General features: G+C 42.9%; 1 protein-coding gene across 1 annotated transcript in view; it reads right to left on the bottom strand.

Moving 5' to 3' along the window:
• The window catches only part of thrb (thyroid hormone receptor beta), a 182,163-nt gene that overhangs the window by 17,914 nt on the left and 148,228 nt on the right, over nt 1–16,021 (bottom strand). Inside the window, exons 5-7 of the mRNA XM_068002949.1 lie at nt 7,779–7,926; nt 7,006–7,211; nt 3,046–3,192 (exon numbers count right to left, since the gene is read on the bottom strand). Of these exons, the coding sequence (XP_067859050.1) occupies nt 3,046–3,192; nt 7,006–7,211; nt 7,779–7,926 (501 nt within the window). The remainder of the gene's footprint in view (nt 1–3,045; nt 3,193–7,005; nt 7,212–7,778; nt 7,927–16,021) is intronic.

Raw genomic sequence — 16,021 nt, 5'->3', positions numbered from 1 at the left:
TCCAAACTACTTCATTGGCTATGAAGCACTTTGGGAGGTCCTGAGGACGTGAAAGGTGCTTTATAAATGCATATTCTTCTTCTAAACAGTTCTAATCATTTTACTGGCAATGTCGCAAATGTTTTCTCCTCTCTCCAACTCCTCTCCTGAAGGCATGAGCATCTTGCTCAGGTATGATTTCATAGGCATCCACCAGCACCTTGATCAAGTTGCCAATCTTCTTTTGCAAGTCTACATAGTGAGTTTCATCATCCTAGCCAAAAGTAAGGGGCATCAGGGTTGACCCTGTCCCCTCCTGATGTTCACACATACGCATTTCTAGCAGGGGACACCGAACAGTGGTCAGAAGTGGGAATCCTGTTTGATTTTTCCCTCCCCATCCCAGGATTGTTGAGGCACAGTGCAGAGTAACTGTTGTTTTGTACACACACACACACACACACACTCTCTAGGAACTTCTAAATAACACTTCTGAGCAGTTTTAACATGAATTTAAATAACTTTCTGACCAATACATACTTAAAAAAGAAAACTTCACTTATTTGGAATTTTACACCTAATTGATTGTGAGATTTCAGAACTTTGCCAATCAGCAATTTCTACGTCATATTTCACATATCACAAATAATATCAGCCAATAGATGTGTTTTTTTTAAAGTTTTGATCTTTTTATTTTATTGTGGCTGCGAGTGTTCAAAACTCTGGTCTCCCATTGGACAAACAACACCACTGTTTGAGAAGATCAACTACACGGGGAAAATGGGGTAAGAGAGTAATCAAAAGCATTTTAATGAGATTAATATTCCTTCTTCACCATATTCTGATTTTTAAAAAACTTTCCTCAAACATGTTCCCAGCAAATAGTAGGATTGCAGCTCCAATTCTAACAGCTACATATAGCAAGTTAAAAACAAGCAACACTTCTGAGTGCTGCTTCTCGCAGTAAAAACTCTGGATGTATCACCGTGAAGCAGCCCCCAAAAAAAGCACTTGGATGAGCTGGATTTTGGGTCCCTTGCATGGTTCTACTCTTTGGCTCAATGTCATTACAACTTATAGGGGAAAATAAATCTTTTTACAAGCTATATTTTTAAATAAAAGCTTTTGGCACTAGGGTTTAGCCGCTGCTAACAAGCTGTTGGTTTCCTGGTTCAGTTACAGTGTGCTGCCTGCACACAGATCGTGAATTTTAAGTGAACGGTAACCTGTGTGAGACCCCCCAGCTGCCTAAGAGTGCTGAGGAAATTTGTGCTTCTTCTTGTACAAGTAGTGAAGCAGTTTCTTCGTTGTTACTATATGGAGTTTCCCTCATCAACAGGGACAATGTTGGAACTAAAAGGGTGTCAATTCCACCCCCCACCAACAAAAAATACAATTGCATATGCACGTGCAACAGCAGCAACTTGGACCTGCACAGTTGTGCCTATCATTTTTAATAGTTTATTTCTGGCATGGTTTCACTGGTCTTTTTGTCCATCACTGCCTTCTCTTTCAGCAGTACTGCTGCTTACAGTGGGCCCAACACCAAACTTGAGTTTGTTCTTCTGAAGTTCCTAAACCTATTCTGAAGGTGGGTTTCTGATAAGTTAAAGGCAACAAAACTTGGCAGTTTTAGTGGCCAAATGGGAACTGCTTTAATGGCACATTGTACAGGTTATAATAAGTACTTTCTCTTGTTAGGAACAGGGTTATTGTTGGTCACACCATGACAGCGTTTCTGTAGTTTGTTGTTTATTTGTCTAATTTCCTCAAGGATCATTGCTCTAATTGTTACTTCCATGGACTAATTGCCACAGTGTGGTAGTTAGCACAATAAGCAATGGGGAAATTAAACAATAATGAAAACAACAGTAGAACTGGTGCTGACAGCAAATGAAAATGAAGTGGTGTGATTCCAGAACGAGGATTCATATACAGCACAGGCTAAGGACAAAAACAGGTTGAAGGGTTAGCATTCCTGTGAGTTTCCCATTTGGATGATGGCCTATTCAATTGTATGAGGATGATGAATTGGTGAGGAAAGGTCTTTGTTTCCCTTCAGATCACCAGATATAATACACAGAATTTACCACTAAACATTGGGGGTGATTATCAACAGCCAACCGCCCATTTTTCACCTGAACAGTTGAAAATTGAGGGGGGGGGGGAGGGTGCACCTTGGTCGCTCCATTGAAATTTTGAAATGGGTGGCGCGTGTGCCGTGCATGCATGCTCTGCCCACTTGTACCAGGGGTTGAGCAGCCTAACCAGCGATCCTTAAAGGGTTGGCCACTCAAGAAAAGGCCCAAAAATGCTCCTCCTAACTATACAAAAATACTGCGGCCCACTGCCAGCCCGTGCTCAAACCCCCTCCCCCCCCACCTGGATTGGCTCCCCCTCCCTTCTCAGCCCAGCTCTGACCTGTTGGCCGGCTCATTTCCTGCCCTCCGAGCTGCAGCGGGCTATCTATTTGGTGCCTGCAGCTTGCCAGCAGCATTCAAATGAAGCCTCACCCAAAAATGGTTCGGGCCTCCTGGCGCTGACTTTGGGCAGATAATGGGGCCACTGCACTGACTTCATAACCTCTCCAGGCGGCAGTTAAAAATTGCCCCCATTGTAAGATGAACAGGGAAATTCAGCAGAGTGAAACCATCTTTAAGGACATTAATATCTTCAGGTTACTTTAATGACATCATTTACATTAAAAAGACACAAAATAATTGAAAATATTCTTCCCTACTCGCTGTTTAAGACCCTCCTTAAAACCTACCTCTTTGACCAAGCTTTTAGTCACCTATCCTAATATCTCCTTCTTTGGCTTGGTGTCAATTTTTGTCTGATTACACTCCTTGGGACATTTTCCTATGTTAAAGGTGCTATATAAATGTAAGTTGTTGTTGTCATGAGTGGCATAAATTTAAAGTAAGTCATATACTGGCAGTTCAAATATTGCATTAATATTTAGTGGGCCCTTCCAACCTCATGGAGAAAGACAGTTCTGTGGCTCACATCAGATTCAAATAATCCATTAAAAAGGGCATAAAAATGAAGAAATAAAAATCCTACCTCACAGAACATTGGCAGCTTTTTGGCAAAATCCACTACCCTTGTAATTGCGGGTGTGATAATTTTGGTAAACTCACTGAAGGCTTCTATGTCCACCTTGCTCCCTTCTGGTGCATTCACTATTGGTGCTTGTCCAATATCTTCAGACTAGAAAATGAACAAAACGGTACGTGTAAATATTGCTTCGTGAAATCATCTGTGCACTCCTGATTCTGAACATCGTTATGCAATCATATTATGGCAACAAGTAGTAAAACTGATCACTGCATTTAACTTGAAGCCTGTCATCTTATTAATCCACTATCGACAACTTTAAAAAAAAATTCTTCTCTTCATTTCTTTCATGAAAATGATGACTTATGCTGTCCTCTGATTCCAAGGATGCTCAGTACCTTTTGTACCTAGCCACTTTGAGTTAAAACATTAGAATTTTTAGAGAAAGGAAAAGTCCATTAGGCCCAAGAAGCCTGGCCCTTTTTCATAGATCAACCCCACCCAGCGGCGTTGTCAGACGTATACAAACCCGTACATTCTTTAATTGCTGGGCCAGCAAACCAGAGATCTGGCCAAAAAAAAAATCACTGTGGTCCATTCACTGATGGCGTCCATCTCAGTTGCAGCTCGCTGCCGAATCTGCATCCTTATTTCAGGATCGGACTCTATGCTGCAAGTGAGAATTCCTGGATCTGCGCTGAATCTTGTCTGCAGCACTGAGTCCAATCCTGGATTAAAGCAGCAAGGTCATGTAAGAGCTATGGTCAAAGCAGATCAGGAAATGTGGAGTGTCTGTGTGAATTGACAGGGGTCAAGGTGAAGGGGTAGTGTGCTCTGGTAACTGGGGGGTGGGGGCAGGAAGCGGAGTTGGAGAGTGGTGTGCCTCTGAACTGAGGGGATGGGGCTACAGGGAATAAATGCCTCAATGAAGGAGAAGAGGTGAGAGTGACTGTTGAGGTAACTTTTTGGGAAGTGATTGGCTAGCTTGTCTGTTGAATATGGATAAACCCAAATATCACTTAAGTAAACACAATTCTGAAGAAAGAATTTATATAGAGGAGACGAATGGCACTGATGGAGTGACAAATCTGCCAGGAATTTATACCCTATGGGCTAGAAATTGGGCCGTGTAGCACCCGTTGTTTCGGCGCTACGTGGCCTCCCGAAGTGCCAAGATGGCGTCATGGCTGCGCATGCACGTCTCCAGCGTGACGTGCCCCAGACGCCATCTTGGTATAGGTATCAGCGCATGCGCAGAGAGCGAATGCCAGCAGCATATAAAGTAAGGAGAAAATGGACGCTGATTTAAAGTGATAGACATCATTTTGGGACTTAACGCTCAACTCAAAGCTCATTCTTAACCGCGACTATCTGAACATGTCTTAAAGTGCTGGAGGACCCCCTACCAGTGCTATTTAAAGGGACCATTCAGGATTTACAGATTAGTGGCTGGATTATTGCTTCTGGCTGCAGAGACATTTGTAACTGGTTTTGGAGGACTCCTATACTTGAATATTAGGGGGACATAGCCTAACGTTTAGAACCAGGACGTGCAGGAGTGAAGTTAGGAAACGCTGCTGCATGCAAAGGGTGGGAGAAGTTTGGAATGCTTTTCTGCAAATGGCAGTTGATGCTAGCTCACTTGTGAATTCTAAATCTGAGATTGATAGATGTCTGTGAACCAAGGGTATTAAGGGATATGGGGCTATGGCAGTAATATGGAGTTAGGTCACAGGTCCACCATGATCTCTTGAATGGCGGAACAGGCTCGAGGGGCTAAATGCCATTGCCACTTGCTGCCTTCTGTTATGCACCACCTTCTCCTGCAAGAAAGTTGGAAGTGTGCCTGGGTGATGTGCCTGTCATGGTTGAATAGCTACCAGTGTGTGTGGCCTGTGAGTTGTGGGTGGATGGGGGTAAAGTCCGTGCAGTAGTGGATGCGGCTAGTGGTATAATACCACTTAACAGCTGACCTCACTCACCTTGATCACTCGTGTCAAAGCACTGAACTTCTTCCTGCACTACATCCATGTTTGTGGTGCTGTGCGCCTGGTATTGACTTCGTCCCACGCTGCCTCCCACTGCCTTTTGGGCATATGTCTGGACGACTTCTTGCCACCATCCACCCCCCTCTCCCCCGCGGATATATATATATATGTCCCTCCTTCTGTCCACCTCTTGCACCAAGGCCTCCAGTGAATCAGCAGAGAACCTTGGTGCATGCATCCTCACAGGCCTGGTACCAACTCAGATCAGCAGATTGGTGAGGTCTGGTGTGCAGATTGGAGGATGCGGGATTTAGTAGTGCGCAACCTTTATTCAATGTTTTAACATAACTCAGCAGTTTGTAAGTATACGGACGGGAACTGCATTTGTTTTTTACGTGTGCGTTGTCTGATCTCCATTCAGACTCCAGGCAGACCGCAAACTGTTATTTTTTAGCAAACAACAGGTACCGGCTACCTTTAAGAGATTTCCTCCCTTTAAGAGATTGGGGCTTCCCCTGCTGGTAGAAAGTGTGCATTTACTTGAATGATCATGTAAGGCCGACTTTTCAACACTGCTTGAAGGTAAGTCCACAGGCTGGACGAATGTCTCGTCATGCCTGCGCAGGGGCCATCGGGCACAGGTTAATAGCAGATCGCGGTACCCGCGCCCAATAATAGGCCTTATCCAATTTCTTTCTCCCCCCTACGTCTTCCAAATTCGGTCCAGAAGAATCCTATCCCAGAGGTAGGTTCACTTTGACTCAGGAGAAATTTGGAGTGCAAGGACTATACTTTGTACATGATCAGTTGAATAAACGTTTTTGGTCCCGATATTTACGGGGAGGGCGAAAGCGGCCGGAGAACGCATCGAGGCTGGGGACTTGGAGGTCCTGTGAATTTAATGGCAAGACCTCATCATATCATTGCATGGAGAGGACATCAGTGCCGGGGGCAGGCGGAAGCCCATCTGCGATCGCAGCGGGGGGAGAAAGAAGCCACGATCGGCTGAGGGGAGTCCAAAAGCTCCCTTACGGAGCCGGGGGGAGCACTCCTGCTCTTCCTGGCCACAAGCAATGCTGTAAAGGGCACTTACCTTCTTGAGCTGGCAGCTCTCACCTCCCTTTTACTGCTAGGTTTCCCGACCTCTGGGAACCCCGCGGGGCAACTGTTAAATCTAAATCAGGCTCCCAATTGCACTGTGGGATTTAAATATGTTAATGAAGTGTCCCTCGGGAACTCGTACGCCTCGAAACCCACTGCCGTAAAAACGGCAATGGGCGAGTACACTGCGGGGTGGAGTCACGGTCCACTTTTTATTTCATTTTTAACCTCCCACCTCTCCCGTCTGTTACGGGGGCGGGGGAATTAATATCGAGGCCTTTGTGTCTGCTCAGACCTCAGTTTGCAAGCACAAATAAGTAGTTGCTAAAATAATTTCAATAATTAATTAGAAAATAGAAGATCAATCATCTCGATAAGACATCCTACATTGTATTGTAATTCTGACAAAGTCCCCACCCAAAATGTTACCCTATCTTAAATCTTTTCAGATACTAATAACCTGCATTTCTCCAGCACTTTGTTTCTTTTGTTCTCATTGCTTTGTGTTTTCCTGCAGTATTGCACCTAAATTTGCAGGCTTCACCTTGCTCACCTCTCCTCTCTCCTCTCTCCTCAGGGCTGTGACTTCATGTGATTACTATATTCACTGTGTGAATTAGAAAAAAATTAATTAACATTCTCCTCTACTTGAACTGTGTTTTAAACCTCTCAGTATTGAAGAATGTTTTCAGATTCTCACAACTTCTCTACTATTTCATCTGTGGAAACTGTTTTCTTCTCAATATCATTGGTGATGAAGATTGAATATCATCAAAAAATTTGCAAAACTTGGCGATGAAAGAACACTGCTTAATTCAGGGAATGCTGCAAATTAACAAATTCAATCTCATTTTTCACCCGCCGCTGAGGGACTTGCCAGAAATTTTCGCTTCTGTTTCCAATGGTTTCCTTGAGCATTGGTGGCCATGTGAGCCTCCGTTACTACTCTGATGAGTTCCCATTCCTCCTCTGTCGGCTCAGGTTTGTTTACAATTGTTTTCGTCAGTTCCTCTCGGCGCCTCTTTTCTCTGTTTTCTTCTATTAGTTTCCGTTTCGCTAACCGTTTGCCATCATCCAACACCACTAATTACACAAAGAAACAAAATAACAAAATTACACTCTTCCTTCTACATTCTGTCATCATTTTCTTCCCCCTACTGTCACTACATTAACATAATTACAATAATGTTACTGATGCCAGTTTAACAGAAACCCCCAGCCAATGTCTAGACTGCTGTGATTCCAGGAATCTCTTCTGAATCAGATCTTCAAAAGGACATTAACTACCAAGCTTTTATAAATAAAAAGAAAACCACGAATGGTGGAAATCTGAAATAAAAAAGAGAAAATGCTAAAAATGACCAACAGATTGAACAATGTCTGAATCTGTTCATCATCTGAAACATTCACCGATCTTTCTGTTTTAGATGCTATTTTTGCCTGCTGTGCATGTCAAGCATTTGGTGCTTTTAGTCTGAAAGAGGACTGTTCTAATGATTTTGATACTCTTTAACGGCATCTGTACTTGCCCTTATAAACATACATGGAATGGTTAGCAGCAGTGGTCTTAGGAGGAGGGGCACTGAAAGAAGTTATTTTTAAAAATGGGAAACAGAAACTAGCTGAAATATCGATATGAAACTTGCTTACAATCAGTTGCCATGCCAACAGCAATGCACTTTTTGAACCGGCATTCCTGACATTGATTCCTTGTTACTTTGTCGATGATGCATTTTCCTTCATATTTACAACTGTAGGCTGGATGAAGGTTTTTCTGTATGGTTCTCCTGAAAAAGCCCTAAACATAAAACACCAGGATTTAGAACAAAACCGTCCTTCAGGCCATCTTATATTACTTTGTGATATTACACCTTGTTATAAGGGACAGGTCAAATTTATTATAATTCTGGCGACCGTCGGCAGGACCTTACACCTTATGGGTGGTGACAAGATTCTTTATTGAGGTGATCAGATTAAGCACAAGTTAAGACGATTACAATACTCGAGCGATAGTTATAAGAACGGAACGATATTACCCTGTTCCCTTCTTGAGTACAGCCGTAATTCTCTTCTCCTCTGTAACTTTACCTCTACTACTGACCTCTTACAATCACCTGTACTTTTATAGGGAACATAGGAAGAGGAGTAGACATTTAGCCCTTCGAGCCTGTACCGCCATTCAATGAGATCATGGCTGATCTGTGACCTAACTCCATATACCCTCCGTAGTCCCATATCCCTTAATACCTTCGGTTAACAAGAATCTGTCAATCTCAGATTTAAAATTAACAATTGAGCTAGCATCCACTGCGGTTTGCGGAAGAGAGATCCAAACTTCTACCACCCTTTGCGTGTAGAAGTGTTTCCTAACTTCACTCCTGAAAGTTCTGGCTGTAATTTTTCGGCTATGTCCCCCAGTCCTAGACTCTCCAACCAGCGCAAATAGTTTCTCTCTATCTACCCTATCAGTTCTTCTTAATATCTTGCAAACTTTGATCAAATCACCCTTAATCTTCTAAATTCCAGAAAATACAATTCTAGTTTGTGCAATCTCTCCTCGGAATTTAACCCTTGCAGTCCAGGTATCATTCTAGTAATCTATGCAGCACTCCCTCCAAGGCCAATACATCCCTCCTAAGGTACAGTGCCCAGAACTGAACACACTACTCCAGGTGTGGTCTAACCAGGGCTTTGTATAGCTGTAGCATAACTTCTATCCCCTTGTATTCCAGTCCTCTAGATGTAAAGGCCAGCATACCATTAGTCTTTTTGATTATTTTCTGTACCTGTCCATGACATTTTGATGATTTCTGTACATGGACCTCTAAGTCTCTTTGGACATCCACTGTTTTGAGCTTTTCACCATTTAGAATGTACTCTGATCTATCCTTTTTAGGTCCAAAGTGGATAACATCACACTTGCCTATGTTGAAATCCATTTGCCACGTTTTGCCCACTTAATCTATTAATATCTCTCTGTGTAATTTTATGCTTCCATCTACACTGCTTACAATGCTGCCTATCCTTGTGTCATCGGCAAACTTGGATATGTGCCTCTATACTGTCATCAAAGTTGTTAATAAATACAGTGAATAGTTGAGGCTCCAACATAGATCCCTATGGGACACCACTAGTCACATCCTGCCAATTTGAGTACCTGCCCATTATCCCTACTCTCTGTCTCCTGCCACTCAGCCAATTCTGAACCAGATCAATAATTTGCCCTCAATTCCATGAGCTTCAACTTGAGCCAACAGTCTCTTATGAGGGACTTTATCGAATACCTTCTTAAAGTCCATATAAACAACATCCATAGACATTCCCTGACCACTACTTTAGTCACCTCTTCAAAAAATTCAGTCAGGTTCATCAGGCATGACCTACCCTTTATAAATCCATGCTGGCTCTCTCTGATTAGCTGAAAAATTTCAAGGTGTTCAGTCACTCTATCCTTAATTATAAACTCTACTAATTTCCTGACAACAGATGTCAGGCTAACTGGTCTATAATTCTCTGATTTCCCTCTCTCACCTTTCTTAAATAGCAGAGTGACATGTGCAATTTTCCAAACTAAAGGAACGGCTCCTGAATTGAGAGAACTTTGTAAGATTATAGTTAGGGCGTCTGCAATGTTCTCACCTACCTCCTTTTAAAACCCTGAGATGGAAACCATCTGGTCCTGGGGATTTGTCGCACATTAGTGCCATTATTTTCTTCATTATTGTTAATTTGCTTATGTTAATTATGGTGAGTCCCTATCCCTGTTTCAAAATTAATTTCCTTTGGGTGTCCGGCATGCTATCCACTTCCTCGACTGTAAATACTGACGCAAAGTAATTATTTAACATGTCCACCATTTCTTTATTTTCATTTACAATATCATCATTATCAATTTTTAAGGGCCCACATTGCTCTTGACCACCCTCCTTCTCCTAATATAATTGTAAAAAATCTTTGTGTTGATTTTGATACCCCTTGCAAGTTTCTTTTCATACTCCCTTTTTGTAGCTCTTACTATTTGTTTTGTCACCCTTCGCTGTTCTTTGCATCTCTCGCAGTCACCAAGATTTGTGCTATTTTTTGCATTTTTGTATGCTTTTTCTTTTAGTTTTATGTTGTCCCTCATCTCTTTTCTCATCCATGGCTTTTTTTTTTGGCAAATAGAGCTCTTGCCCCTTAGGGGTATAAACTGGTTCTGTATCATGTTAAATTCTTTTTTGAATACCTCCCACTGATCTTCTGTCATTTTACCCATTACAGATGCTGTAGTTAGTGCTCTTGTAATTGGATCAAGCTGGACCCTTGCACCTGGAGCCTTGAAATGTGACATTGTTTTTCCAACATAACAAAGGTCAGGGAAGATAAGGTTGATTTGTTGTTGTCAGCTGAATGAGTTTAGACTGGAAGGAGAAGAGGCCAATCAGCCACAAGCAGCTTATCTCAACAGGCTAATTTCTTTAAATTGTAAACAATTTTACAACACCAAGTTATAGTCCAGCAATTTTATTTTAAATTCACAAGCTTTCGGAGGCTTCCCCCTTCCTCAGGTGAACGATGTGAAAACGATGTGAAGGCTTCCCCCTTCACCTGAGGAAGGGGGAAGCCTCCGAAAGCTTGTGAATTTAAAATAAAATTGCTGGACTATAACTTGGTGTTGTAAAATTGTTTACAATTGTCAACCCCAGTCCATCACCGGCATCTCCACATCATAATTTCTTTAAGAGAAAGGACATTGTCTGGAGCTACAGTGATTAAGATAAGGCTGGCCGATCATGAGCAGCTTATCTCAACAAAGCATTCTTACTAAATTCTTTTAAAGACATTAGCTAGGACCACAGCATTTTAGTTTTAGCTGTTTCATTGTTAGGCAGTGTAATTAAAATTATATGTACACCATATCTTCATGGGCCCTTGTTCAAATCTTCCTTGACTGTTCTTACAACCCTATAAATAGAGGGGCTGATAATCCATGGCCTTTTCAGTGCACTACTGCTATAAATCTGGTAGAAGTGCACTGGAAGGACCATAAATTAGGCTGGGACTTGACTACACCAAGAGGATTGTGAGGCCTGGCAAGGGATTAATCCTCTGCCCAACCCTTACAAGGCCAGCATTTTAGGAGGGGGGGGTTAGGGCCAGGCCCTCCCAATGCTGACACTTCCTGTGTTCCCGGTGCATCATCCGCGATGGTATGAAGCAAGGTGCACAAAACCACCAATTGGTGCTTGCAGATCCCATTTGGAGATGGTTATGTAATTTTCTTTGACATTCTGGCTCCCTTATAAAGGAGGGAGGTGGGGGGAGAAAGAAATAAATAGCAGACAGCAGCACTTGGGGGATGCCGTGGGTGGAAGAGAGGGAAAGCATTAACAGAAAGTCCCCTTAGAAAACAGAGCTTGTGTCTTCAACACTTGTATCCTCTTTCAGGCTAATCTTCCATGTACTTCAAGTGAAGGAATGTTAGGTATACGCACAGTTTAAGTTAAAAGCATGTCTCTTACTTCACTTTGTGTAATTACTTGGTCTTGCATGTCATGTTTACAACAATACAGTCCGCTTCACCTTCAAATCTGCCGTCATAGAATCATAAAAGAGTTACATTACGGATGGAGGCCCTTTGGTCCATCAAGTCCATGTCGGCTCTCTGCAAGAGCAATCCAGCTAGTCTCACTCCCCTGCCCTATCCCCGTAGCCCTGTATATTTTTTCCCTTCAAGTACTTATCCAGTTTGCTTTTGAAAGCCACTATTGAATCTGCCTCCACCACCCACTGGGACAGTGCATTCCAGATCATAACCACTCGCTGTGTAAAAACGTTTTTCCTCATGTCGCCTTTGGTACTTTTGCCAATCACCTTAAATCCACATCAATCGCATTGCTTTCATCAACCCTCTCTGTTACCTCATCAAGAAACTCAATCAGGTTTGTTAAACACAATTTGCCTTTAACAAATCTGTGCTGGCTTTCCTTAATCAATCCACACTTGTCCAAATGACTGTTAATTTTGTCCTGGATCATTGTTTCTAAAAGTTTCCCCACCACCGAGGTTAAACTGACTGGCCTGTAGTTGCTTACACGCTTTTTTGAACAAGGGTATAACAGTTGCAATTCTCCTGTCCTTTGGTATCCACCCCCGTGGAAGTTTATGGCCAGTACCTCTGCAATTTCCACCTTTACTTCCCTCATCAACTTAGGATGCATCTCATCTGAACCAGGTGACTTATCTACTTTAAGTACAGCTAGACTTTCTAGTACCTCCTCTTTATTAATTTTTTTAACCATCCAGTATCTCAACTACCTCCTCTTTTACTGCGACTTTGGCAGCATTTTCTTCCTTGGTAAAGACAGATGCAAAGTACTCATTTAGTACCTCACCCATGCCCTCTGCCTCCATGTGTAGATCTCCTTTTTGGTCCCTAATCGGTCCCACATCTCCTCTTACTACCCGTTTACTGTTTATATGCCTATAGAAGTCTTTTTGATTCCCTTTTCTGTTAATCGCCAGTCTATTTTCATACTCTCTCTTTGCCCCTCTTATTTCCTTTTTCACTTCCCTTCTGAACTTTCTATATTCAGTCTGGTTCTCACTTGTATTGTCAACCGGACATCTGTCACATGCCCCCTTTTTCTGCTTCATCTTACTCTCTATCTCTTTTGTCATCCAGGAAGCTCTGGCTTTGGTTGCCCTAGCTTTCCCCCTCGTGAGAATGTACCTAGACTGTACCCGAACCATCTCCTCCATAACGGCCGCCCATTGTTTGATTACAGTCTGCCAATCTTTGATTCCAATTTACCTGGGCCAGATCCGTTCTCATCCCACTGAAATTGGCCCTCCTCGAATTGAGTATTTTTACTCGAGAGTGCTCCTTGTCCTTGTCCATAGCTAATCTAAACCTTATGATACTATGATCACTATTCCCTAAAAGTTCCCCCACTGACACTTGCTCCTCCTGTCTCATCTCATTACCCAGAACTAGATCCAGCAATGCGTCCTCGTTGGGCCAGAAACATACTGATGAAGAAACTTCTCCTGAACACACTTCAAAAATTCCTCCCCCTCTTTGCCCTTTACACTATTATTTTCCAAGTCTATATTAGGATAGTTGAAGTCCCCATTATCACTACTCTATGGCTCTTGCACCTCTCTATAATTTCCCTGCAAATTCACTCCTCTATATCCTTCCCATTAGTTGTTGCCCTATAGAATGCACCAAGTAGTGTAATAGCACCTCTATTGTTTCTTGACTCCAAACAAATAGATTCTGTCCTTGACCACTCCAGGACATTTTCTCTCTCCAGCGCTGCAATATTCTCCTTAATCAATACTGCCACCCTCCTTTCTTTCCTGAACACCTTGTATCCAGGAATATTTAGTACCCAACCCTGCCCTTTTTTGAGTTAGCTCTCTGTTATCGCCACATCATATTCCCATGTGGCTATTTGCGCCTGCAGCTCACCAACCTTATTCACCATGCTTCGTGTGTTTATACACATGCACTATTAACCTATCTTAGTCCTTCTTGTATTCTCTCTTAGTCTGATCCTACCTAATACCGTACTATTTCTTACTCTAATTTCTCCTTTCCATTGCTATATCTTCGTGCCCAGCCCCCTGCCAAATTACTTTAAACTCTCCCCCATAGCACTAGCGAACCTCCCCGCAAGGACAATGATCCTAGCTCTGTTGAGTTGCAACCTGTCTGGCCTGTACAGGTCCCACTTCCCCCAGAACTGATCCCAATGCCCCAGGAATCTAAAGCTCTCCCTCCTGCACCATCTCTCCAGCCACGCATTCATCTGCTCTTATTTCTATACTCACTAGCACGTGGGAGTAATCTAGATTACTACCTTTGAGGTCCTGCTTATTAATCTCTTTTCTAGCTCCCTAAAATCTACCTGCAGGACCTCGTCCCTCTTTCTACCTATGTTGTTGGTACCGATAGGACCACGACCTCTGGCTGTTCACCCTCCCCCTTCAGGATGTTCTGCAGCCACTCAGTGACATCCTTGACCCTGGCATCAGGGAGGCAACATACCATCTTGGAGTCACGTCTGCAGCCGCAGAAACACCTGTCTGTTCCCCTAACTATAGAATGCCTTATCACTATTGCTCTCCTGACCTTTCTCCTCCCCCCACTGTACAGCTGAGCCACCCATGGTGCTATGGTCTTGGCTCTGGCTGCACTCCCCAGAGGAACCCTCTTCATTACTATACCGGTTAGAGAGTGAGATGCACTCAGGAGACTCCTGCACTACCTGCCTGGTCCTTGTTGTCTGTCTGGCGGTCACCCAGTCCCTCTCTGCCTGAACTCTCTTAAGCTGTGGGGTGACCACCTCTTGAAATGTGCTATCCACGTAGCTCTTAGCCTCGCGGATGCACTCCAGTGATGCCAGCTGCTGCTCAAGCTCTGAAACCTGGAGCTTGAGCTCCTCCAGCTGACGACACCGCACCGCCTCAAAAAATCCACCTGTGAACCCTCTGTCCTTGAAAACTACTGCCCCATCTCGAACCTCCCTTTCCTCTCCAAAGTCCTTGAACATGTTGTCGTCTCTGAAAATCCGTGCCCATCTTTCCCGCAACTCCATGTTTGAACCTCTCCAATCAGGTATCCGCCCTTGCCACAGCACTGAAACAGCCTTTATCCGTGACATTAGAGGAGATCAAAAAAGATATAAAGACATTTAAGATAGAAAGGGGGGAGATAATTAAAAAACTATCAAAGCTTAGAAAAGATAAAACCCCTGGTCCAGATGGATTGCATCCGCGCATATTAAAAGAAGTTGGGGAAGAGATAGCAGAGGCGCTATTACACACATATAAAAATTCATTAGAAAAGGGAATAGTGTCAGAGGACTGGCGGACAGCTAATATGATTCCTATATTTAAAAAGGAAGATAGAACAAGTCCAGGGAACTATAGACCAATTAGCTTAATGTCAGTGGTAGAAAAGATAGTGGAATCCTTACTTAAAGATGTAATAGAAAAACATCTAGAAACCGAAAATATAATAAAGAATAGTCAGCACAGATTTCAAAAGGGAAGGTCATGCTTGACCAACCTTATTGAATTCTTTGAGGAAGTAACAGAAAGAGTAGACAAGGGTAATGTAGTAGATGTAATATATTCGAATTTTCAAAAGACCTTTGATAAGGTACCGTATAGTAGACTCATGACTGAGGTCAGAGCATGTGGAGTCAGGACAAGTAGCAGAATGGACAGCAAGCTGGCTACAAAACAGAAAGCAGAGAATAGGGGTTAAAGGTAGTTACTCACACTGGCAAAAGTTGGGAAGTGGTGTTCCTCAGGGATCGGTGCTGGGACCACTGTTGTTCACCATTTACATAAATGGTTTGGACTCGGGAATCAGAAGTACAATTTGGGGGGTATAGTTAATACCGAGGAGGACTGCGACAAAATATAGGACATTAATAAACTAGCAGAATGGGTGTGTAATTGGCAAATGAATTTCAATGTAGATAAATGTGAGGTGGTACATTTTGGTAGGAAGAATAAGGACGCCACATATTCCTTGGAAAATAAGAGTCTAAATGGGGTAGAGGAATCTGGGGGTACAGATACACAAAAAAAGTAACAAGGCAGATTAATAAGGCCACAAAAAAAGCAAACCAAGCACTGGAGTTCATTTCTAGAGGGATAGAATTGAAAAGCAGGGAAGTTATGTTAAACTTGCACAGAACCTTGGTTCGACTACACGTGGAGTACTGTGAACAGTTCTGGTCTCCGCATTTGTAAAAAGAATATAGAGGCGCTGGAAAAGGTGCAAAAATGATTAAAAGGGTGATACCAGAACTGAGAGGTTATACCTATCAGGAAAGATTGAACAGGCTGGGACGCTTTTCTCTAGAAAAGAGACTGAGGGGTGACCTGATAGA

Source organism: Heptranchias perlo, chromosome 2, assembly GCF_035084215.1.
Source record: "Heptranchias perlo isolate sHepPer1 chromosome 2, sHepPer1.hap1, whole genome shotgun sequence".
Lineage (NCBI taxonomy): Eukaryota > Metazoa > Chordata > Chondrichthyes > Hexanchiformes > Hexanchidae > Heptranchias > Heptranchias perlo.
The sequence above is the reverse complement of the archived record's forward strand: the minus strand, read 5'-3'. Positions and strand labels throughout refer to the sequence as shown.